Source organism: Pseudorasbora parva, chromosome 25, assembly GCF_024679245.1.
Source record: "Pseudorasbora parva isolate DD20220531a chromosome 25, ASM2467924v1, whole genome shotgun sequence".
In the NCBI taxonomy this organism is placed as follows: domain Eukaryota; kingdom Metazoa; phylum Chordata; class Actinopteri; order Cypriniformes; family Gobionidae; genus Pseudorasbora; species Pseudorasbora parva.
In genome coordinates this window covers 11,198,603-11,225,655 of record NC_090196.1, presented here as the reverse complement: position 1 = coordinate 11,225,655, position 27,053 = coordinate 11,198,603, and the positions used below count along the sequence as shown (strand labels likewise).

The following is a 27,053-nucleotide window of genomic DNA, read 5'->3' as shown; positions in this document are numbered from 1 at the left end:
CTGGAAATGATTCTGATAACGTAAAGGAAAGTGGATAATGAATGATGGCTGGAATATGAAAGAGAGCGACTCCAGTACGGTTTACAGTATGTGAGATAAGTAGGGTTGGGCATCGTTTTGATTTGAACGATTCTGATTCCGATTCCGATTCTTACTTTCGATTCCGGTTCTTTTCGATTCTCGATTCCGATTCTTTGAGGGGTGGAGTCAAAACATGTCACATCGATATTCAATGCTATTTTCAATACAATGGGGGAAAAACGCTGCATATACTGTCAATTAGATATTTTTTATATAAATTTTTTTTTTTGTCTGTCTTTTGAAAGTCTAGGCAATCAAACATTTCTTCTGAAGAAATCACTTTATATGATAAAGCTTTTAAGCTTTTTCTCATATATAAACATTGATCAATTACTATTAAAATTATCTCACAAATATTTGTTAACTCAATGTATTTTTTACAACGGGGTAATTGTGTTGCAATAGTTTACACACAGCACAAGTAAGCTTGATTTTGAATGGTAAATTGAATAAACAAAGATACATATTACAAAAAATAGCACAAATAAATATAATAGAATAAAAGATATAAATGAAATAGACTGCTTTATTTTTTCAGGTAGGTCTAACATTCAGGTAAGAAACTGAATAAAAAAACGTGTCTAAATAAATTTAAAATAACATTGGATAATGTTTTTGCAAAAAAATAAATAGTTTCATATAAAACCATTAAAGTTAGACAAGTTGATCAGTCAAGAGCAGTGTGATCGTTTGTCTCTTTGTAGTTTGACTTTGAATAACAAATGACTGCTGTCCCTTTAAGAGCTGCCGCACTCATGGATCCTGAACACTGTTCCTGTTACTCATTCTTCATTTCTTCCTGAATTGTTTCAGACTGTGTTTACATACTGTTCAAAATGTGCACTGAGAATTAGTTTGAGTGTATTTGACCAATAATAAGCTGGAAAAAAGAAGCGAATATTTGCACTTGTATGTCAGGGGCGGCTTTATTACGGTAGGCTATGTGTGTGTGTGCGCTTCAGATGTGAGCTTGAAATCTGCGGGGATTCGTAGAATTATGTGCAATCCCGCGCGAAATTCAGACCGATCACACACACTAACACGCTGTCGTAAGGAAAAGTCCAGCAGAACGCGCGTCCGTCGTGTTCAGAGGTTAACCGGGCTGAGTGAGAATATGCGGCTGCGTGTCAACTCGCTGTCGGTCAGAGAGGAGAGGAGAGGAGAGCAGCTGGGATCGATACTGTAGGCTGAGCAGGCTATCGTATCTTTTCAGATATTTCAGCATCGATATTTTTGACAACACTAGTTGCACTGTGCCGACCCAGGCTTTTAAAAGTGAAATAAATCCACACTTCAGAGCCGCTTACCGGGCTTCCATGAACAAGCGGGCGCGCAAGCACCGGAAATCAGGTGGCCATGGAAACCAAAACTTGCGCGCTTGGAACCGAAGATCGGAACCGAAAATAAATTTTCTAAACGATTCCAATGGAATCGTTATTTTTTAAACGGTTCCAAGTTGGAACCGGTTCTCGATGCCCAACCCTAGAGATAAGGCTGCAGAGAGAGATCATAAACAGTCAGTCGGTGCGTGACTTCGCTCCCTCCACAAGGGGGAGCAAGAGGTCAACGATCATTTTCTAAACAGTGTTGCATATACAGACAATACCTTAGCTATATATCCAAGGCACCGATGAGAGCTGAGCTGAAATACCATTCCCTAAAAGAAAACGAAACCTCCAAGAGTGCATGCGCAAAAATAATATTAAAAAAGCAAATTAAAATATAAAATGTTCCTATATAAATGATAATGATGACAGATTGTTTGTCCTGTAGGAAACATTCACACCAATCTGTGCTGGTACAAGAACTGCAGACCACCCGTCCCCACCTTTCGATCAGTTCGCATCGAGACGGTGAGGAAAAACTGATAAAGGGGCCCATCCAAGGAGGTCTCCCGCTTTTTTTGTTTTTTTTGTCGTCTTCCTCCGAGGGGTTCTGTCACATCCGCTATCGGCTCATCTCTCCGTCACGTGATTGTGTGGATGGGGGGGCAGGGGGGCGCACAGCACCTCTGACAGGTCGTCCATGATGCAGGTCTCCTTGGGGTCGATCAGGTTGAACTCCCTGACGAAGACAATGAAATGTGCGTACAGTGTGTTCAAGTGTCCCTGCAGGTCCAGAGCCACTGTCTCTTTAAAGTGCGCCCAGTAAATGTGCGCCAACACATGGAACAGATACCGGCAGACCTTCTTCACCAGAGACTCGAACGAGTTGGGAAAGTCTTTGCCTGAAAGGAAATTGAGATTATTATTTAATTAAATTACATCCAAATAAATATAGTCCCTTTTTTGCAGGGATTTTTTGAAACTAAAACAAGTTAAGGGATTAAAATAAGATGTATTCACAAACTTAATGTAATGATTATAATTAGGAAATTAATTAGTTAGAAATTTAATTGTGTTAGGAAATTAAAAATAAAGTATTAAATAGATAATTTGTAATGCTTTATTTATTTAAAGCTGCAGTCCGTAACTTTTTGCACTCTAGTGGTTAATTAACAGAACTGCATGCATCTTGCGGAAGAACATTTCAGCTGGAGCTACTTCTCTCTTTTTATGTCTATGGCGGATCACGCAGGGACTGCGCAGCGGTACCTTATAAGTGTACCATCATGATTCAGGGTAAGACAAAAACACGGTTTGGAAAATGGATTTATGTTGTATGTTCTCATTATATATTTTTTTGTAAATCTTGAACACAAAAAAAGTTACAGACTGCAGCTTTAAATATCAAAACCAGCTAGTATTACAAAAAAGTATAATTATTATCCATAATGATCTTTTTTTGTCAACAGCTATTTCTAAACTTTATTAAAATAAATAATCCAGTTTAAATAAATGTACAAACAATATCATTTATTGTTCATAATTAAATCAATTGTTAGGAAATTAGGAAACCTGCTAGGATTCATTAAAAAAAATCTAATTTAAATAATAAAGTTATTATTATATTATTTACAGTATTTTGTATTGTTTATATAAGTTTATTTTACTTTTACAATAGTTATTTCTTTCAAGAGAAAAAAAGTTAATAAAAACTATTATAATATTCAGGTTTATTAAAATGCAAATTATTTATTTAATTTATTGTTTGAAATTATTTAATTTTAATTCCCTAGCATTTGATTTAAAGTAGGGTTTTCAAAACAATTAATCACAATCTGACATAAAAGCTTGTGTAATCACATCCAAAATAAAAGTTTGTTAGCACAATGTGTGTGTTTGTGTGTGTGTATTGTGTATAATGATTACGTGTAAGTACACACACACATATATGTATTTAAGAATGTGTGTGTATTTATAAATGCATAATTAGAAACAGTACACACACATATTATGTAAACACAACTTAATACACACATATCATTTTGGATGCGATTCATTTCGATTGATCGATTTGACAGCACTAAAACAAACCATTAAAGATTGAAATAAAATAATTAATTTAAATAATATATACAAAATCTAGGACTAATATATATATATATATATATATATATATATATATATATATATATATATATATATATATATATATATATATGTATATATATATATATATATATATATATATATATATATATATATATATATAATTTCGTTGTATGCATTTTTACTGTGATCCTATACTATACATGGCTATTTCTTTCAAAAGATAAAGTAAATCAAGGTGAAAGGCCACATTAGTTATATTGACATTGTCATTCTACTCTTTGAACACTAGAGGGTGCCACTGATCTAGAGGATTTTACTCAGACGCTGAACTCTCAAATAGTGTAGTTCTCCATTATGACTGCTAGAGGACAGTGATTATACACACCGTATTTTGTGGGAAAGATTTCTTCATCCGTCACTAATTTCTGGACAAAAGTCATAACAAGGTCGATATACTGAGGCGCTGTGCACTTCGTCTTCTTCCCCCTTTCGTCATACCAGTAGTATATTCTGTGAAAAAGACGACAAACTAACATTAAAATTCACTTCTTGTGAGTCACATTTCGAGCACATTAGACAAAGTGAACACAGTTTACTGTTGAAAGAAGCTGGAATGCGGCTGCAATCAGCTTTTAAGGAGGACTACTCGGTTTGGGAGGGTATAGCGTGGGTTTGAGGGGCTGTAGACATTACAAATCTCTAGGAATGCAGACTGTCCGCATAACTGACCTTACAGAAGAAACCCAGTGACCTTATGCATTCAATGGATGAGCAGATTCAAACATCAACCAAGCGGTTTAACTGAAATAACCGTCATGGTAAACTAACGCGCGTAAACACACACGACACATGTCTTTGAATGGTCAGGCAAGCAAATGGCAGGCCGAGTGCCAGCAAGTAACAGATTTCAAGTCCAGGTGGAAATGGTGGCAGTTCAATTCACAACCACTGTACAAAACGCTCAAAGCATTGTTTCATTTTTGTAATAAACATTTACAGTAAAAAGGCCCACTATGATATAAAAAAAAGTCCTGTTTCCAAAGTTTTTATTTCAATTCATGCAATTGCACAAGTAGAAAACATTTTAGGGTGTTTCTTCAACTATGGGCGACTAAAGACAAGTATGAACATCGGTTTAAGAGACTTTTATTTTCTAAAAAGAAAATAAAAGTCTCTTAAACCTATTTTCATACTTGATTCGATTACTTTGTCTAACAATGTCCAAAAGTTTACATGCATTACAGAATTTTCTATTTATGTGTCTTTTAAACCACGTGCTTGTTAAAAATAAAATAAAAAAATAGGTGGAAATTACATTAAGCATTTCTGGAATACATTTTTCGAATTCTTTGTGTTTCTAAGGCATTTTTTTTTTTTTTTTTTTTTGCTAGCATTTTATGTTTACTAAATAAACACCCAAAAATGACCTTAATTTGAACACATATTTTAAAAACAAATCAGAATTTTCAAAATGCACAGTAAAAATATGCTTTCAAAAATTATGTTTACTTTATTTATTTTCCTCATGGACCACTTGTCTTATATTTCATAATCATATCAAGCTGAAATTACTTACTGGTAAGAAAAACCGTCAGATTTGCTAAAATATTTAATTAAATATAGCAACACTTTAACTTCCATTGGGACTGCCATAATTTTTGTAAAAACCGATATTTCCAAAATAAATATTTTCTATTTAACTCTTTGTTCAGATTATCATAGATAATTATCATAGATTTGTATTAATAATTTTCAAAGTTTAAGATTGTAAAGTCTGGGACAATAAGACAACATTTAAGCATTTAAAAAAAAAAAAAAAAAAAAAAAAATCAACCCCTGGGACATAGAAGTGTTCATAGTTTAAGAAACGCCCAGCATCTTATAAACATAATCATACAAATACACATACAATCATATCTCATTAACCACATAACTCTGCACTAAATGAGAAACAACTTGAACATCAGGTCTATTTGTCCATCCCTTTCTTCCATTAATTGAACAATGATAGCGATGGAAAATAAGGCTTGTGTTTTTCTGAGCGCGCCCATCCTTGCCCTCCGTGGTATGCCTGGGGTGAGCGCGCGATTGTTTGTGTTTTGTGTCGGTAATTCTTGTCCATGAATAGTCAAGTATCTGGTTCTACAGGGTCAGTGTGTCAGCCTTTAGCGATTCACACCCAGGCTTCGCTCCGGCCAAACAGGGCAAACGAGTTGTGCTAAGATTTCAACACGCTTGCTTCTGGGACTGTGTAAAGTCAGAGGCACAGCTTTCGGTTCCTGTGATTCTACAATTAGGGCTTTTTTGATGAAACAAAACTTTTTTCAAACTATATTTTACACGCATAATAAGACACCTGAAACACTTTTTACTTTTTCAACTTTCTTTGGAGTGGAATGTTGCTGTTTGCGCGTGGAAAACGTCTGCAAAGTTGCAAATCACAGTCACTCCAAAGGGAGTTTTCTTCATGTCACAGTGTCCGTCACTTAAATAATTACACCTAAAGGCATACGCATAATCAAGCGGATGAGGCCTGTTTGAGGTGCGTTAGCAGTGTGTCTAAACTCGCGCTTATAGTCGAGGCTTGAAATTTCTAATACGCGCTCATAGAGTTTGATCAATCACAACACACTGATTCAGCCGACCAATCAGAGCACACTGTGCTTTTCAGTAGGAGGGATGGGAACTGACAGACTGAAGTCTCCTTGAAAAATAATGTGTTTTTTAAACAAGTATACATATTCTAGTAGATATCAAAAACAAAATCAAGACTGTGAAGAAAGATATAATGGTCTACTTTTTGGTAAAATGTGATAACGTTTTTCCTGAGCAAACGTTCAATAAGTTTGTTAACTGTGTGAAGAAATACTGAGTGTTTTGGAAATTTTTTGGGGTGTTTTGGAAATGCACCTAATAAAGCTGTTCTCATATCGGTAAAAATGCTTAAAACGAATGCCATTTCTCACAATGAGGCTCTGGCAGAGATGTGCTCCTCTTTTCATTCTCATTTCTATCACAATCGAGTTTAAGCTATTTAATAGAAATTCAGTTCTCTAAAATGCTTTGTGTGATGGTAAAGAGATGCAGTATTAGGGACAGCAAATCTTTGAATTCTTTAATTCTCTGAATTAATAAATATTTTTCTTAAATACATAATTATATACAGTACACACAAATATATATGTAAATACAAACTTTTATTTTGGATACGATTAATTGATTTAATAGCACTAAAATATTTATGATATAATTATTAATAACAACTCAAATAATAATTAACAGTTCTCTGGATTTTCTGAATACTTGTGATATAGTATAGATAAGTTAAAACTGTAGATTTTTTGCAAAGGAAAGGGGGGGAAAATTTACTCTTTACTCTTAAAAATAGTAAAAAGTAATAATTACTTTCATAGAGTTGGTCAAGAGACTAAAGCTATAAGGTAAATGTTGTCAAGTAATTCTATAACTGATCTCCCTGGCCCCTGATCTTCTGAAACACTCATACAGTCTGTAAGAACATTAACTATAGGTGTTAAGGCCATTTCATTGGTTCCGCTTCGAACAAACTTACAAAAGCTCTAATTCTGAGAACCGTTCCCTTGTATTCTCTCTCTCGCTCAAAACACATCTGAAAGTGAAACAAGCAGTGGCTTTAGTAAATCGTGTCAGCTTTCCCTCCAGTCATGCATTCACCTGAATCAGACCTACACACCCAGATTCTAACAAAGCCACTGCGCTGATCCAGGACCTGGCCTTAATATGGAAAAACATGGTGAATATGAGAAACATTTGATCCAGCAGCAGTTGTCGTCAGTTCTTGCCCCAGGACACATCTAGAGGAAGAAAGAAACAGACGAAACAAAGAAAAGAAAATGAAAGGACTTACGTATTACAGGCCGTCATGGCTTGACATGTGTCCCCAGTGCAAAACTCTGAGATTGTGCTATAATGCAGATTTATGAGATTGAAGAACGTTGTGGCTGCAAAGGATAAAAGAAAAGTTTGACATTCAGAGAATTTGTGACGACTCACTGATATTTCACAGTCACTGACGCTGAAGAGCTTTCTATGCAGGCATCACAGTCACGCTCAAGGCGTCAGATCGAAAACAGGTGGATGAGGCGAGTGTTTTATTCAATACTCTAAATTAACAATAAATAAACTTGCATATTATTTGACTATCTTGTCATTAGCTTAGCAAAAATGCTAAGATCAACCTTAAAAGCTTTATTGTTCACCAGGCGAAAATCATTAAATCATAAAAATCTATCTATTCTGTTCTATTAGTAACACTTTGTACTTTTTTTATTTGACTAGTCTGTTGTTAGCTTAGGAAAATGCTAAGTCCACTCACTTAAGACCAAAGAATACTTTTTTTATTCGTATGCTAGAATAAAGTCGAACACGTAGCATTAGGGTGACCAGATGTCCCGTTTTACAGCTCTGTTTCAGTGTACCGACTTATTACTGTAATGTATTTATTTTTTCCCTAAATTGTCTTTGATCATAAAAGCGAGTAGCAGTCTTCAGTCGCGCGAGAATAGCATGATCAAAAGTAGCCAATCTCGTTAAAGTATATTTTGGGGAACAAACATCCTATCCAATCACAATCCGTCATCGATTAACTTGCCGTTAGAGTGGGATATTAGCGAGCGCTTTGAGATCAAGTCAGACGCGCAGATGTCAAAGAAGTGTGTGTGCGCATTTAACCAGGAACGTCAAAAAGAGTTTATCAAGTCATTACTAGGGATGGGTATCGTTAAAGTTTTAATGGTATTACTCTTACCGATACTGCTTATCGATCCGGTACTTTAACCGTATTCTTATCGGTTCTTTTTGTTATACTTCATTATAATAAAAAGGAAAATTAAGAAAATAATGAACATGGCTTTATAATCTGAACATGTAAAATTTCTATAGCAAAATAAACTGCAATGTTTAAACAAAAAAACGAAAATAAAAAATCTACCACCAATGCACTTACAAGCATTAATAGATTAATGTTTTTTAAATCTGCAAGTATCTTTCTCTTCGCCTTTTGTTGTTTGATTCACATTAATGACAATCGTTTGGGTTTATTAGACGCTGCCACTTTAAGACCGAGTACAGTATAATACATAATATTCTCTCCCAACTATAATGCCCATTTAAGACATAAACTGTGTGAATACTCTCCAAGCAGTCATTTTGACATAGGCTATTTTTTGTGTGTATTTGATGGTGTAGAAGTGTACATTAAGCCTAAAGTACTACAATGTGCGAGTTGCGGTCGGTTTCAAAGAGCACACGCATAAGCTGCCTTAAAGCTGGAAACTCTAGCGTGGATAATTGTGCTTTTAATAGCTCTATCTATTTATTACCAAACACGTTCCACAATTTAGCAACAGCAGAGACTGCATTTTACACTAATCACAGATTGTGCTGATTCTGATGTTAAGTTTGGGGTTAACCAATATTCACCGCTGTGAAGAGAAGGAAGTTGCGCAAGACAGAACACGGCATTTTTAATAGTTTTACTTCATCATCTATTTATAATTCCTGTCAATCAAAATCGAAAATACAATTAGATTAATATCACAGGCCTGAAGTATAACCAGACTAAACTTGTGTTGGCCATCGTCGTCACTATTAACAGGCACTGTCATGTCGTGCGCGCTGTATCCGTGTGATAGATAGCTCCTATCTCTCTCTCTTCTGGTTTGCGACTAGTAAATCTTACACATACACTCACCTAAAGGATTATTAGGAACACCATACTAATACTGTTTGAACCCCTTTGTTCTTCAGAACTGCCTTAATTCTACGTGGTATTGATTCAAGGTACTGAAAGCATTCTTTAGAAATGTTGTCCCATATTGATAGAATAGCATCTTGCAGTTGATGGAGATTTGTGGGATGCACATCCAGGGCATGAAGCTCCCGTTCCACCACATCCCAAAGATGCTCTATTGGGTTAAGATCTGGTGACTGTGGGGGCCATTTTAGTACAGTGAACTCAGTGTCATGTTCAAGAAACCAATTTGAAATGATTCGAGCTTTGTGACATGGTGCATTATCCTGCTGGAAGTAGCCATCAGAGATGGGTACATGGTGATCATAAAGGGATGGACATGATCAGTAATGGTCAACAATGCTTAGGTAGGCCATGGCATTTAAACGATGCCAAATTGGAACTAAGGGGCCTGTTTATGCCAAATTCTGACTCTACCATCTGAATGTCTCAACAGAAAATGAGATTCATCAGACCAGGCAACATTTTTCCAGTCTTCAACTGTCCAATTTTGGTGAGCTTGTGCAAATTGTAGCCTCTTTTTCCTATTTGTAGTGGAGATGAGTGGTACCCGGTGGGGTCTACTGCTGCTGTATCCCACCCGCCTCAAGGTTGTGTGTTGTGGCTTCACAAATGCTTTGCTGCATACCTTGGTTGTAACGAGTGGTTATTTCAGTCAAAGTTGCTCTTCTATCAGCTTGAATCAGTCGGCCCATTCTCCTCTGACCTCTAGCATCAACAAGGCATTTTCGCCCACAGGACTGACGCATTCTGGATGTTTTTTCCCTTTTCACACCATTCTTTGTAAACCCTAGAAATGGTTGTGCGTGAAAATCCCAGTAACTGAGCAGATCGTGAAATACTCAGACCGGCCCATCTTGCACCAACAACCATGCCACGCTCAAAATTTCTTAAAATCACCTTTCTTTCCCATTCCGACGTTGTTTGGAGTTCAGGAGATTGTCTTGACAAGGACCACACCCCTAAACGCATTGAAGCAACTGCCACGTGGTTGATTGGTTGATTATTATTCATATAGATAATTGCATTAATGAGAAATTGAACAGGTGTTCCTAATAATCCTTTAGGTGAGTGTAGCTTAATATTATTGCTTATAGAAACGGTGGCAATATAGAATTCGCAATATAACTATGTAGCGATAATAAATGGTAAGTGTATTTTCTTCATTGCTCCAGATACAGCAGAACCGATAACAGAGCTTATCGATATTGCGGTCTTTCATAATTTATGGATGTGTGTCAGTATATTAAATCAAAGCATTCTGTCTTAAAGTGACAGTAACATAAAAAAAACCTCTCTGTGTCATTAATGTGAATAAGGGATGTCACAAGTACAAGTAATTCGGTACCAAGTTGGAAATGAAATGTAAAAAAATGTGACGATTTCTGTAGTACCGACTCCCGAGTATATCCGGTAACTGCAACTGCATTCAGTCGCTTAGTGTTAATCTAACCTCAGGGCTCCAGACTGAAGCCAAATATACACTAGTGTATGTGAATATTAAACTGAAAAATACTATTTACATATTACTCCTTTATGCTCTGCGTGAATGATACACAACTTCATTACTTGAGTAAAAGTAAAATTACTACTGGTCAAATATTACTCCGTTACAAGTGAAAGTTGTAAAAACAGATTTTTACTTAAGTAAAAATACAGAACTATTTGTTTTCAAAAGTACTTAAGTATCAAAAGTACATTTTCTTTTTAATGTCAACTAATTGTTTTATTATTGTTTAGTGTTGTCACGATACCAAAATTATGACTTCGATACGATATCAGACTAAAATATCGATATATCGATACTAAATCGATACCACAGTAAAAAAATAAATAAATAAATAAGATAAGATGCTTAATATGACAACAGAACTTATTATTCATTGTTATTTTTTACTAAAAATTCATGTGGTCAGCATGTTCCTTAGGGTTGGGCATCATTTTGATTTGAACAATTATTGATCAATTGATCAATTACTATTAAAATTATCTCACAAATTTTTGCTATCTCAATGTATTTTTTACAATAGGGTAATTGTGTTGCAGTAGCTTATACACAGCACAAGAAAGCTGGATTTCGAATGGCAAATTGAATTTAAAAAGACGAGTAAACAGTAATAAAATAAGAACAAATAAACAGATTACAAACAATAGCACAAATAAATGCAATAGAATAGAAGATAAAAATTAAAAAGACTGCTTTATTTTTTCAGGTAGGTCTAACATTCAGATAAGAAACTGAATTTAAAAAATGCATAGTAATTACATTTAAAACAACATTGGATAATGTTCTTTGTAAAAAATTCAATAGCGTACAGATGAAACTATTAAAGTTACACAAGTTGATCAGTCAAGAGCAGTTGATCGTTTGTCTTTTTGTAGTTTGAATAACAAATGACTGCGGTCCCTTTAAGACTAACGGACGCATGGATCCTGAACACTGCTCCTGTTACTCGTTCTTCCTGAACTGTTTGCGACTTTGTTTACGTTAATACTCTTCCAGATGTGCACTGATAATTCTTTGAGTGTATTTGACCAATAATATGCTGGAAAAGGAAGCAAATGTTTGCACTTGTATCATGTCAGAGGCGGCTTTATTAGGGTAGGCTATGTGTGTGTGCGCTTCAGATGTGGAGCACGAAATCTGCGGGCATTAGTAGGCTAGAATTAATTTATGTGCAATCCCGCGCGAAATTCAGACCGATCACACACTAACACCTACACACTGTCATGAGGAAAAAGTTCAGCAGAACGCGCGTTCGCCGTGCTCAGAGGTTAACCGGGCTGAGTGAGAATATGCCGGTGTGTGTCAGCTCGCTGACGGTCGGAGAGGAGAGCGCAGCTAATATCGATACTGTAAAAACTGAGAATCGTATCGTTTCAGATATTCCAGTATCGATATATATCGAAATATCGATATTTTTGACAACACTATTATTGTTGTATAAATGCACATTATGCCATCATGGTTTAAGCAAGTCAGTGATGCTCCATCTGACATACTAGCATACGACTAACTTAAACTCACTAACTTAAACTTAAATACTTGTATAAAAGTTACAAAGATACACAATACACTGATACACATCTGATATTCTACCAACTGTTTACCTACACTTAAGACATAATCAACTTTGTTTATGTGAATACTCAACAAAATGATCATTTTGACATTTTGACTTGATAGAAATGTAGTGGAGTAAAAAGTAAGATATTTTTCTTTCAAATGTAGTGAAGTTAAAGTCATAAGTTGCCAGAAACAATAATACTCAAGTAAAGTACAGATACTCAAAAAGTTTACTTAAGTAAACTTTACTTAAGTTTCACTTGATCTTTTTGTTTTTTTTATAAACAATGTTTAATTTTAAACCGCATACAGCCTTAAGATGCTTATGTATTATTGACTTATAATGATTATCATCATAACTAATAAACTCATAGAATTTATTAATTAAAAAAAAAAAGTTAAATATCATTTTGCTGTGGTACCGAATTTGGTACCGAGTATCGTACAATTTTTATGGTATTGGTACAGACTACTGGAATTTTGGTACCGTGACATCCCTAATGTGAATCAAACAATAAAAGAGGTTAAAATAAACCCTACTGTATCCATAAAAAAATCTACATGTTAAATAAACCTACTTTACCTGTAGTTTACTTAATTTGTAAATTGCATTTGTCCTATTGTTTGTAATTTGATATACTAAGATATATATTGTTATGATGAAATTAATGTTCTCATATTGTGAAATATGTTTTTGGTCATATTTCTCACCCCTAGTGGATCCTGCCTAAAACTTGGTTTTAAAAATCAACGTGTCCGCACAAGCTCGAAGGTGCACCCGGCAAAATGATGTCATAGCGGATGGACATGACCCCATTTTGTTTGCCGGTGTGCACTGCAACTTCTGTAACTTTCCGCACTGATTTCGCATCTGAAGATGGTTTATAGAACAATTACTGTTCTATAAAGTCGGCCACTGTCGTTTCAGAGAATAGCACAACGGCAATCGCGCGCAGGCAGCGGAGGCTCATGCTGCAGAGCCAGGCCAAAGTATAAAAAAGGGTGCTACACAAAGTTTCAGTGAATTTTTGTCAAGCGGAGTTGTGTTAGATATTTCTAGTGTATATGGGGTTGGGGGAGGGCTGTATTTCACCATGGGAAATCTGGTCACCCTAGGTAGCATACTCCATTTGATAGTGTATGCGAACACAGGCATGCGCTCTGGAAAGTTTAATCTTTAACCAGTGTCTGGGCTATTTTTCGCCAAAAGTTAAGACCTATACAAAAATGTGTTTATGGGGCTCTCATAACCACCTCACACAAGCGCTTGTCAATGTGGGTGTCTGTTGTTGCAATCTCTGGTATTTTGCTATTGTTCTGTCTCTTTAGTTTCAGAAATAATTTGGCTCATAATTAAATGATCTCTTTGACAGCGGTAACTATCTAAAAAGCTAGTGCTCTGAAATGGCTTTGTATACTTTGCACACACACACACAAACACAGTAAAATGCTGATTTACAAACTCCTGACTGACAGAAGGTTATTTTCGACGACGGACAAAGACTCTCACCTTCTAAATACAGGGCGAACACTTCTACTGGCTATAATGTTTGGTTAGGAACTCACTGTTGCTGGCGAGCCATTCGTTGAGGTCTATCTCTCTGGTGGGAAGCGCCACCAAATGTTTCAGGTCGAAGTCCACAACCCGCACTTTTGTGTACTCCGGCTCCAAGTAGTGCTTCTTCTCTTCAGCGGGTGCTTTCTTTCCATTGGGCTTCGTTTTGGATTTCCTGCAAGACAGGAGAAGAATGACACGTCAAGATGAGACGCACAGCATGGAAACAAGTGTGAAGTGCATTTTCAGTAGCGGTACCAAAAGTGGTTTTCAAACATCTGAATTTAATGACTGTAAAAATGACATATGGTGTAACTATCTGGTAAAATATTATAACATTTCCCATACACCAAACGTATATTTGAGACATTTGCATTGCACTGCACACTGCACATCACAAAAATGCACTGTTTAATGTAAGAACTACTTTTACAGACATCATGAAACAAGTTTTTAGGGAGTCACACAACATGACATTTTGAACCAAAATTGCAGTCAAAAAGGTTCAATTATCTTGATATTTCTGCTTTTTGACCTTGACACACAGTCATGAGTCTCTGCAAATATCTTCTCAGCGATGACATTTCCTGAGTAATGTTTTTTTTTTTTTTTTCATGTTGGTTGCACCACATGACTATTTTTCAAATATTAATAAGCATTGAAACGGTTGTTACATTTTTCTTTCCTTATGTCTTGTTTTCAGAACAATTGTACAGCTGTTGACTAGGTCTCCTAAAAACTCAATTAAATTAATAGCTTAATAAAACATTTTCTATAAATCTTAATGGAACAGGGGAATGGACCATTTAGTTTGTGATTTCTACTTATAATTTAAACATATCTTAAACTGAAATGATCCATTCCCTTGTTAAGATTTATACAATGTTTTATTAAGCTCTAGATTTTCCCCCTAATTTAAAAAGTCTTAATTCATAAATATGTAAGGATTATTGCATTTCATTTGGTGGAATTTTACTATACAATTGAAGTTCGTAAATTTAAAAAAGGCTACTTTTTTGAGTGTGTTGAGCATTTTTTAATTTCTCTGTAAAAAAATAAAATAAAAATAATAATAATAATAATTAATGAATACAAATCACAAACTAAATGGTCCCTTATTCCATTAATATTCATACAAAATGTTTTATTGAGCTTGTTTTAAAATTATTCTTATTTCTTATTCTTATTTAAAAATGCATAATATGAATAATATGTAAGCATTAATAAATTCTATGTGATGGACTTGTACTATACAATTTAAATTAGTAAATCTTAAAAAAGGGTTAAAAATCTTTTTGACTGTAGAAGAGGTGTATTCAAGTCATTATATCTGTAAATCACATGGTTTAAATAAATAGATCCAGCCAAAAAGTGTAAGAATTTTCAAGGCCTTTGAAAAAACTTCCCAAAGCTGTCCTACATCTCTGCTTCTTTGGAGTAAACCACATTTCTCGTCTGTTTCAAACTCAGGTGTCAAAACAGACTTCCAGTGCTAGTTTTAACATGCAAATGCCAGAATTGCATTGCTGTGGCAGATCCCGCAGCTGGCTGGGACAAAGGTTATAGGGGTCATTAAACAGTTCATAACAAGAGTACAGGCAAGGACGGGTTATAAAGAATTTACATCCTTTCCTTGCGCTCGCTGCGACCCCTACTCGGTTTATTGTGTTTATGTGAACAAATTATGGGGAGTTTCTCTTTACGGCTCGCTCAGTTGAACTCTTTTCTTCCGTTTCAGTCTCAAATCATTGTTTTGCTTCAGACAAAGGAACTCACTGAATTTATTGCTCATCCACCAACTTGATTTCCTGTTAAAGTCCCTCTGCAGTGTAAACACCTCATTCCCAACCTCAAGTTTCTGACCACCTTCACCATTTCCTCTGTTCCACACACTCCATCATAGGAGCAGGAAGAGGACTTATCACAGAGACCAAAGTCCATAAACAGTGTTTTTTAAACTGAAGCCAAGACAAAGGAATGGTTTATGAGATTCTGGATTGCTTCCGAGCGGGAAAGATCTTATCATTCATATCAAGGTTTTAAATTGACTCGTGTCAAAGGTCTAAAAGGGTTAATCATGGAGCACGGTCTGATCAAACATCATTGGAGCGTGGGAAGTCTGGTAAACTTCAACTTTAGTTGCATGTCATTCTGTTTAACTACACAGGATCAGTGTATTGTGTAAAACAGGAAAGAAATCACCACAGGATATGAGCCAGTTTACTGCTTGAAATCAAATATACAAAAAATTCTAAATATGAACAAAATATAGACAGAACAACAAAAGAGGATCTTTCTTTTTCCTCTTTTAACAGTAATGACGAACTACTATAAAAAGAAGGCGCCTCACTATTAAAATTAAAACACTGAGGCAATGATTATGACGAATGACATCCAACAAACTCACCCCCCCCCATTTAAAAAAAAAAAAAACATAACAGAAACTCTTTTAAACTAGCATAGCCAAACATTAAACACTACTGAATCTCCCACTTAACCCCTTATCTTAATCCCAAAACCAACATTATATACCAATTTTATCATTTACTCTCCATTTTGAGTGTCATGGCAAAGCATGCTGTGAAATAGAAATCCCAGCCTAGTTTCAGTTAAATTTAAGTTAGTCTAAATTAAAAGAAACAAGTTTATAAAACTCAAAACAATTTAACAATTCAGATTATTTCAAATGTGTCAGTTTTGAGAACTCAAAAGAAAAAGAAAGTGCTAAATACTCAAAAAGTGGATTTGTTTGAACTAATTTATTTAATTTTAATTGGCTCAACTCAAACCTATTAATTAATTTAAGCATTATGGTAACAGTGGACAGATTAACCTATTCTGAACACCTAAGCAACTGCATAGCAAAGCCCTGTCAACCACCTAAAAACAGTAGAATCCTAATGAAAGTGTTACTAAAACACTCATGGCATTTCGCAATATATTTAGGTGAATTGGGTGGCTAATTTATACAATCTCAGTACATGTTCATATGATTTTGCTTGTACGTCCCACTGACGGATAGGGTTAAATTTTCTTTTGTTCTAAAAAGTGTATGTTTCAGTATAATTCAGCTAATTCAGCTGAGCAGAACGAGACATCCAGATCATGAAATTATTCTTCAAAACTCTTTGTTTGAATTATTGTCAAAGAACTTGCACAATTGATCCAAAATTATGACTTCGATACGATGCCAGACTAAAATACCTCTATACTGATACTAAATCGATACCATGGTAAAAAAACAACAACAAAAAAAACAGATAATATAAATATGACAACAGAATTTATTATTTATTGTTTTATTTTTTTACTACAAATTCACTTGGCCAGCATGTTCCTGCCCTGGTTTTTGACCATTCCCTTCTCTTATTTTGCTATAATAACTACATGCCAGTGTGAACATCCTTACAGAGATCACATTATCAATCATGTTATCATTCATTAACCTTTCATTTCTGAACAGGTTACAGGTTAGGATGAACAAAGTCTTATTTCATGATACGAGTAATTTAATGTTTTTTAATGTAATTTTATAATTATAATATAGATTTTGAATTGTATCTTTGTTTTTAAAAATAAGCAAAAAATGCAAATTACAAACACTATGACAAAAACAGTTCTTCATTTTTCAGCTACATTAGGTCCATTTAACAGTAGCAATTAAGTCAAGAAAGAAATTAAATAATCAAATATAAAACTGCTTATTTAGTCTTCACTCTATAATTTAATTATACACTGATTCTTAATATTTTAGTTATTTAGCCAAGCATGTAGTGGCTTTCTATTTTTCATTGTTTGATTAAAATTAATCACAAAGAATATTAGATCTGGCTTAAGACCTCCAAGGGTCTAATTACCTCATATCTTTACTAAAGACATATCCCACTGTATTTACCTGAATACTCGCCAGGCCGTGCATTTTTACATATTTTTTTTACCATTCAAATCATAGACCGTAAAAAAACCCAAACAATAATCCGCGAAAGAACTGAATCTCGATCGCATGTTGTCTGAAAGGTGTGCACACAGACGCAAATTAAGAAATACAGCTCATTAGAGCTGTCCTCAATAGCGCTGTTTTAAAGTACTGGTACCAATAAAATTCCATATAGTACCGTTTGTAATAGCAGGGTATCGCAATACTTTTCTAGTACCGGTATATCACGCAACACTAGTGGGATGAGCTTTCATTTTTCAAATACAATTAACACTTTATTTTGATGGTCTCCTTTTAACATTCCATTGGTTATAAGCAACGTTGCACCACCTTCATATTAGAGTATTAGTAGACTGTCTGGAAACTCTTTACTTTGAAGGTCCTTAACTGACTTTTTACTGACAATAAGTAACTCTGCAAGTTAACTTGTTCTACTAATCCTAATCCTACCAGTCTACTAATGCTCTAATAAGAGTTAGTGATTGTTGGTGCAACATTACTTAAAGTCAGCAGAAAGTCTAAAGGGGACCATCAAAATAAAGTGAAACCAATTTATTAGTAAAGAACCTACTGAAGGACCAACCAATATGAAGTGAAAGTGAAGCCAGCAGGCAGCTGTCAGGTCCATCTGAGAAGAATAGGAACCCAAGGCTTAAAGCAGCTGGAAGATCCAAAGAATCTCCCAGAATCTTTGATGGATCACCGCAGCTGAGCTCAAACATTCCGCAAAATAATAGGAAGAGAATACGGTTTCTTAAGTTGCACACTTTAAAGCTACTCTAGACCAAAATGCAGTCGCTAGAGTTCTTACCAGGTCAAGAAAGTATTATCATATAACCCCAAAGTTATCATCTTTACACTGGTTACCTATTAAGTTCCATATCAGTTATAAAGTACTGCTATATTGACCTATAAGGCCCTAAACGGTTCAGCTCCTGTGTATTTAACCGATCTTCTATCGCCCTGCAATCCATCACACTCTTTAAAGACACAAAAGTCTTGTGGTAGTACCATCTAAGTCCACTAAAGGAAGAACAGCATTTTTACATTTGGCTCCCAAACTCTGGAATAGCCTTTGTGATAATGTTTGGAACTCAGACTCTCCCAGTTTAAATCTAGATAAAAAAACGCATTTCTTTAGCCAAACACACACATAATCCACCTTAAAAACTTGTACTCCAGTTATACCAAATTCACATCAACATCTTTGCAGCAGTCCTGCTAATTATGGCTTTTCTGTTTCTAGGGATTACATCAGCTCCATTCCAGACTTTTTGGGGAGTGACAACTACAAGCAAATGTCAGATTGATGTCCCCAAAATTCATTCTACATAATAAAAGTAGTAGTCACTCCTGAACACACAACGCACAGTAAACATTATAGTCATGGGTGTATACTTTTAATAAAACGTTCAATATGTTCACATAGAAGTTTTCATTATGAATACATCTGGATTTAAATTCAAAGAGACAAGATAGTCTAAGCCTGAACATTTTATTTTTATCTAAAACAGGGCGATGTAATGTATTGTTCATGTTTCATTCATACTCGAAGCCAGAGGGGACTCTCTCGCAATAATTTAGGGTACGTCTCAATCAGCTCCCTAGTTCAGTAGATAGTTCACTCATCAGGGGAGTCGGCCATTTGCTGTCCCAATCGCAAAACCCTCCAGTACACTGAAATGTTCGCTCCGTAAAAAGTCCCACAATGAACAGTGAAACCATTGCGCGTCAATGCTCACTATGTTCCCTTAACAGAAGTTCTAAAGCACGAAACTTAAATCATGTGAGCCAACTCACTACATATAACGACACCATTGTAGGTTTTTAGAAATACAAACCATATAAACAACCACTCACAAACAGAGTGACACCATATTTAACTGTAGTGTGAACACTACCATGTGGAGCCGACAATGGTTATCTGTAAAAAGATGTTGTGACACGTGAGTTTAGTGTTTGATATACATACACAGAGGTTTTTCTGTAGCTGAGTGGATGATACAGGTCTTAGGTCAAAACCTTGGCTTGCTTTGAGAGTTTGAAAACTACAATGCCTTTTATGGCAAAGATATCTGCGGGAAACTGCTCTGAGTGGGCATGAAGTGTGTGTGTGTGTGTAAGAGGAGGACCGCTGGCAGCTAGAAAGTTTTTCTTTCCCCTAAAATAAACTAGCTAATGGCTTGAGAATTTGCCCTACGCCACATAATTCATGAAAAACAGTGCTTCCTGGAAAGTTACGAAACCCAGGGAAGGCTAAAATAAAACAATGTGTGTTCAGATTTTTGTATGCACAGACTGTTTCTTCAAGTAAAACCTAACTGACACATCATGGTGTTCTGGACACGTAAATGCATTCCCACACACTGACATCTAACGATTAATTTTAAAACCTTAAACAACAATAGAGATGTTTGTCTGACACATGTTGTGTGTTTGTTGGAAGTGTCTAAGCATGTGAAATGTTCACTGGTTTTCCTCAAATGTTTGGCATAAAAAAGGTTCATAGGTTCTTTAGGGAACTGAAGCAATTAAACACTTTACATTGCCAAACATCTAAATGCGGTGTGCTGTTCAGAATCTCAAAGATGAGCCATGCATGAGGGTTGACATTATGCAACACACTGTGCAAATTCTCATCCAGCATCTGCCACAGCTAAAACATCTAAACATCTCTAAATCATTCTGACTCAAACAAAACTCAGAGAACTTCAAAGCTTCCATATGCATACCAAAACTACAATCTGGAAATCAGTTGACAGCAGTAAAACAATCCAGGGTCGATCTGTATGTGCATGGTTTCATTTGCTCTTCAGGGAAACACTGTTACACTTCATTAAAAGTTTCAATATTGTTTCTCCAAAAATTGACAAACTGTAAATTTTTGAGTGACGTTTTGAGCTAGAAGCTCTTTATCAGGCTGAAAATTGCAAACAAAAGAAACCTATAAATACTGTCATGACAATATGAAGTAATAATAATAATAATAAACCAATGTTTAGTTTCAGTCCATAAAGTCCAAATAAACTGTGTCAAATGATTATGTTATTTTAAAATGAGTAAGATTAAAATATGGTGTGCAAAAGCACCACCAAGAAAGCTGGTAATAATATGGGTAGGAATAGATAATTAATCAACATTTCCCATTAACTAAACATTATATAAAATAAATCTAATGTACATTGATCATCATGTTAATACTGTACAGTGTACATATATCATTATGCTCTCTATATATTATATAAGCACTAATATTTAGTGGCATGTAGTTCTTGCAGAAGTCCTTGACTGATGTAATATATAAAAATATATATTATAAAAATAAAAATATAAAAATAAAAATATAATATTGAAAATGAATAAAAATGAATATTGCAAAGATTAAACTCATCAGGATGAATTTATATTTGCTTCAACCTATTTTAGGCTATATCATTTCGAATGGTTTCAAACAACCACGGTGACCTTCAGCATCCAGTGGTCTTTGGATGAGAGTCTACACAAGTTTGTTTAGGCATGAAGAGTGTGTGAAGAGCCATTAAGATTGCAGTCTTGTGTTAAACACAGAAACAACGGCATGGGGACAGACAAGAAGTCATCAGCATCACAACAGATGGAGGGAAGAAGAGGGGTCTTTGGAAGCCATAACTCACTCACTCATACACACTTAAAATACAATTTTAACTCCTTTCTGATCTTATTAAAAGCATGAAAAGGTTGAAAAGCAGTAATGCAAGAAAGTGCTGTTCATTTTTATAGGTAAAATAAGGAAAAGAAAAACATCACACTATAGTTTCTATCTAAAATCTATCTATCTATCACTGAATTAGCCTACCAGTGCAAGTGCTTAAATAAACGGTGAGTCATTACAAACGGTTTCAGTTTGTTCATTAATAATTAAGTATGAGACACGTAATATTTTGCAACTAATTCAGATATCTTTGATTGGAATGTGTATTATTAGCGCATGCTTTTCATCATGTGCTAATAATAACAAATGGCCTATAGTGAAAAACTGTTTCAATCACTGTCAGTAACATCATTCCAAAATCCTAAAAAAAAAAAAAAAACACGTATAGCCCCCATAATAATGTATATAAGTATGTAGGAAAGTCTAAGAATTCACTTCAATCACTTCAAAAAACTAATTTGCCTGTGTACCTGTGACTGGCATGTAAAGTTTTGCGTGGCATCCAAATATAACAATCTTCTTACAGATATGAGATATAGGCTACATAAAAAAATCATCCTCCATACGGAGTAAAAAAAAATAACAATAACTAAATATCTACCAAGGCATGAGTGTAAATAATGTCTAAAGTATACACATATTAATTAACATAATATTTTTACTTTGTTTATTATATGTGACCCTGGACCACAAAACCAGTCATAAGTCTCACGTGTAGGCTATATTCAGCATAGCCAACAATATATAATTATATTGATCAAAATAATCAATATTTTATTAATGCCAAAAATCAATACATATTATTATTACATTTTACATATTACATATATTATTACATTTAGTAAATTTCCTACCGTATACTTAATTTGGAAAACTTTAAATGCGATTTTATATTTCTCAATATTATATATATATATATATATGTATGTATGTATGTATGTATGTATGTATGTATGTATGTATGTATGTATGTATGTATATATATATATATATATATATATATATATATATATATATATATATATATATATATATATATATATAGGCCTATATATATATAATCTAAATATTGAGAAAATTGCATTTAAAGTTTTCCAAATTAAGTCCTTAACAATATTGCTACTAATAAATTATTAGTAGTAATATCTATTGTTAAGGACTTAATTTGGACAACTTTAAAGACGATTTTCTCAATATTTCGATTTTATTTTGCACCCTCAGATTCCAGATTTTCAAAGTTGTATCTAGGCCAAATATTGTCCTATCCTAAAAAAATAATAAATATCTAAATATACCCTTTATTTACGTTTATTCAGATGCATGAGACGTAGAAATCAAACGGATTTATAAAAACAACAAAGCCACGTTAACGTTACCTTAAAACTTTACCAACAGCTTGAAGAACCATCTTGCAAGTTAATCCGTTTCTGGGAGTTTTCTGCGAGTGCATATCCGAAGTGCTTTTGACCAAAATGGACTGCGAGTCCAAAGAGTTTTGAACCGACCGGTCTTTCCCTTTCCCTTCCGCAGATGTTTTCAGAGACTGGGCAGGTACTACGTGCATATAAAGTTCTTGCTCCAAAGATCTCGTTCTACCGAAGGCCAGCCAATCAGAACAGTTCATGGGCGGGGCACGATAATGTTGGTCCAAACGACAGCCAATCATACGCACGCTTGGGCGGGGCGTGTTTTGGTTAACATGTAGTTTGACGGACTGTGCTCTCAGTTGATGATCTTCTCGGTCAGACAGTGCGTTTTTTTAAAACCACCAGCTTCCAGATGACGTTACTTCTTTATAACTACATTTAAGAAGAAGCATTATATCAAGACATTCTGAGGTAACATGCCAATGCAACTTGTTTTTAAAATCCTTCATACAAAACTAACATATTTAAACATACATAAACAATAAGGCTCACATTATGCACAGAAATCTTTATTTAATATTTGGGACAATGCCAAACTTAAAGCCAAACATATAAAGGGTCCAAATCATGTTTTAAAGGTTAAACAACATGAGAAAATATCAATAAATGTGCCTGACACTGAACTGTGCCTGAAGCCAAACTACACACAAATTCCTGTCACAGAGCAGAGGGAACATGTTTAAACATTACTTTGACTGCTGACAGTGAAACAAAGTTATTTATTATTTAGTTATAGAAAATTATTTGAGTATTGGGGGGGGGGGGGGACTAGTATACTTTAGAAAAGAAGAAGAAAAATAGCTGAAGCTGGATACAGAAAAGATAACACAGAAATATCTAGTAAAATATGAAGTGAAATAAGTCTTTATTTTTACCTCATTGGTAAGATATTTAAACAATGTAGTTGTTGCAAAAGCATTTTCGTAATTGGAATCTTGTGCGTCTTTAATGAAACCCAAAAGGAAATTATTTATTCTGGAAGCTATGAATCATAAAACCACAAAAGAAGCAGTGTTAGCCTGACATACTTTGATGACAGACAATAAGCAATGTTACCACATTTAAAAAGTTCCTTAAGGTAAAAAATAGCATATTATCTCAGCAATCTTCACATATTATGCAAGAGAATCTTTTGGAAATATACAAGCAACTGGACTTGCATAGTTAAAGGTTATGTGTCAGCTGAGGCCTAACAAAATCCTCTGTCTGATCCCACACACTTCATGAGATGTTTACTGACTACCTGATTCACGACAACTGAAACAACATGGCAGCATCTGCCATGTCTGATAAGACAATTAAGTCACTGATTTACGGGATGCACTTTCTGCTCAGACATTACTTTCAGTCTTAGACATTTAGTCATGTTCACATGTGTCCAACTACCAATTAAAGAAGAGAACAAATGTGCTGTATGATTAGACATCATGGGCCATCATGGATTTTATAAAAAATGTATATAAGATATAAAGTCAGAATTACGAGATATAAAGTAAAAAGTGTGTGATATAAAGTCAGATTTGCGAGATATAAAGTCAAAATTGTGTGACAAAGTCAGAATTCTGTGATATAAAGTCAGAATTGTGTGATATAAAGTCAGATTTGTGAGATATAAAGTCAAAATTGTGTGACAAAGTCAGAATTCTGTGATATAAAGTAAGAATTGTGTGATATAAAGTAAGAATTGTGTGATATAAAGTCAGAATTGCGAGATAAGTCAGAATTGTGAGTTATAAAGTCAGAATTGCAAGATATAAAGACAGAATTGTGAGATATAAAAAGTGTCAGAATTTCAAGATATAAAGACAGAATTGTGAGATATAAAGTCAGAATTGTGAGATATAAAAAGTGTCAGAATTTCAAGATATAAAGACAGAATTGTGAGTTATAAAGTCAGAATTGCAAGATATAAAGACAGAATTGTGAGATATAAAAAGTGTCAGAATTTCAAGATATAAAGACAGAATTATGTGATATAAAGCCAGAATTTTGAGATATAAAGTGTCAGAATTGTGAGATATAAAGTCAGAATTGTTAGATATAAAGTGTCAGAATTGTGAGATATAAAGATATCATAGAATTGCGAGATATACAACAGAATTGTGTGATATATACTCATGACCTAAAAGTCACATATTCTGATTTGAATGCTAACATCAGGGCACATTTTTTTAATAAATACTCTTTACAGCTGTATATGGTTCATTAGGATAGGACAATATTTGGTCGAGATACAACTATTTGAAAATCTGGAATCTGAGAATGAAGTCCTTTGCAATGCATATTATTACTAATAATCTATTTTTGCTATATTTACGGTAGGAAATTAAAAAAAATATCTTCATGAAACAAGATCTTTACTTAATATCCTAATGTGAATTCTAACCCAAACAATGTATTGTTGGCTATTTCCACAAATATACCGGTGTAACTTAAGACTCCAGGGTCACATGTGTGATTTATCTTTGGATAAACCACACACACACACAATATATTTTTAGGGGGACTGCCATGTTGAGGGAGTAAGATATGATGACGTCTTCAGAGTCTCCCATACCTTGGCTTTTGGGGAATTGACGCCACTGCATTTGCGATTCATAAATTTCACATATGGAAGAAAATTTGAGAATTGAGCGTAGGATCAAATGTAGTTTTATACCATTTTATAAATGAGGCCCCATGTTTGAGACAAGGACATCAGGCCAATGCTTGGTTGCAAATGTTACTCATCATTCACTGAGAGCATGTCAGGTTAAAACATTAAATATAAAACAAAATCTGCTCAATTTATAGTTTGCGCCAGTATCCAAAAACACTTTTTCCCCAAGCTTGATCATACGATTGGTCACATGGCTGGTTCGACTCGTTTGGTAAGAAAGTCAACGAACATTCCTCTTAGACAAAGCAAACTCAAAAAAAAAAAAAATCCTCTCAGACACAGCACATTAGGCCTGGGGCTAAAGCAACCAGCAGATGAGTAATCCAGCACTGCTGAACGGCCGAGGGCGACATGAGATGAACAAGATAGATAAAAAAAAAATTCCCCACAGTCCTGATGCAGTCGGAGAAAAGACGTTTAACGAGAATTGCCCAATGCTTGATCGCTAGTTCCAATTCAAGGATCTAGTGTAGAGTTAAAATCCTCCTTCGATCATTGTTCATGATCTGGACTGGAGCATTTAATTCAAAACATTACACAAATCATAAGATGCCACTCCCAAAAGCTTCCCAAACAAGATCTATTTTTGTTCTGGTCAGCAATAGTTCAAAAGTATTTATTTCATTATTCATGGTATGAATCATCCATTTTTTTATTAGCAAAGTACATGCAAAAATGTGTTGCTACACCACGAGTTGTCTATCTACTCATCTCCCCTGCTGTCCTGAAGAGATTTTGGAAGATGGCCCTCATTAACAATGTCCTGCATCCTATTGCGCATTCCTGCGGGGAAGCGACTGCATGCATCAACACGCTCTGCTCTCGGCTAACAAAACACACGGCAGGGAGCGAGAGGCAGATGAATGATTGAGAAAACCTTTCAGGAATAATATCAGCTCCGTTTTTACAGCTCTCGTTTTACAAATCTTGCTTGAGATAACATTTTTAGGTTGGAACGGAATTCATACAAATTCCAGGAAGGTTTAAAATTGGATTCCATGCAAGTGTGACATCACTATGCCCACTTACAACTGGAAAAAATAAGCTTCCCAAGTATTATAAAACAAAAAATGCACATGCAAAGATAAAAGGCCAGATGGGCAAAAAGAAAGTGAGCAAAACAGAAAATGAAGGAAAGATCGAGGCGTGTTGTAGCATGTTCAAAAGGCTTCAACGCGCACGCAGCATTCCAGCGGTTGAAGGAATCGGCTTTGGTTTTGGGAATCTAGACACAGGGCAAACAAATGTTCAAACATATCCTGAAGTCTCAGATTAAATCAATGTCTCAAAATAGTCGGTAGTTGCAGTTCTAACTTGTATGTATCTAAAGGAACTGTACAGAAACTGTCCGACAAAACGACAGAATCTATCCAAAGTAGTGATACAGTTTCAGCTGATAACTTTGTAACCA

General features: G+C 34.8%; 1 protein-coding gene across 4 annotated transcripts in view; it reads right to left on the bottom strand.

The window, feature by feature from the left end:
* Positions 1 to 1,572: 1,572 nt before the first annotated feature.
* The window catches only part of mob2a (MOB kinase activator 2a), a 79,150-nt gene continuing 53,669 nt past the window's right edge, over positions 1,573 to 27,053 (bottom strand). For 3 of the 4 annotated variants that reach the window (XM_067436575.1, XM_067436574.1, XM_067436573.1), the window contains exons 2-5: positions 13,940 to 14,103; positions 7,402 to 7,495; positions 3,901 to 4,025; positions 1,573 to 2,308 (exon numbers count right to left, since the gene is read on the bottom strand). In XM_067436575.1, the coding sequence (XP_067292676.1) occupies positions 2,037 to 2,308; positions 3,901 to 4,025; positions 7,402 to 7,495; positions 13,940 to 14,103 (655 nt within the window). In that variant the 3' untranslated portion in view covers positions 1,573 to 2,036. Of the gene's footprint in view, positions 2,309 to 3,900; positions 4,026 to 7,401; positions 7,496 to 13,939; positions 14,104 to 22,932; positions 23,332 to 27,053 lie in introns of those variants that run through there. The other variant, XM_067436572.1, reaches the window with a different exon arrangement.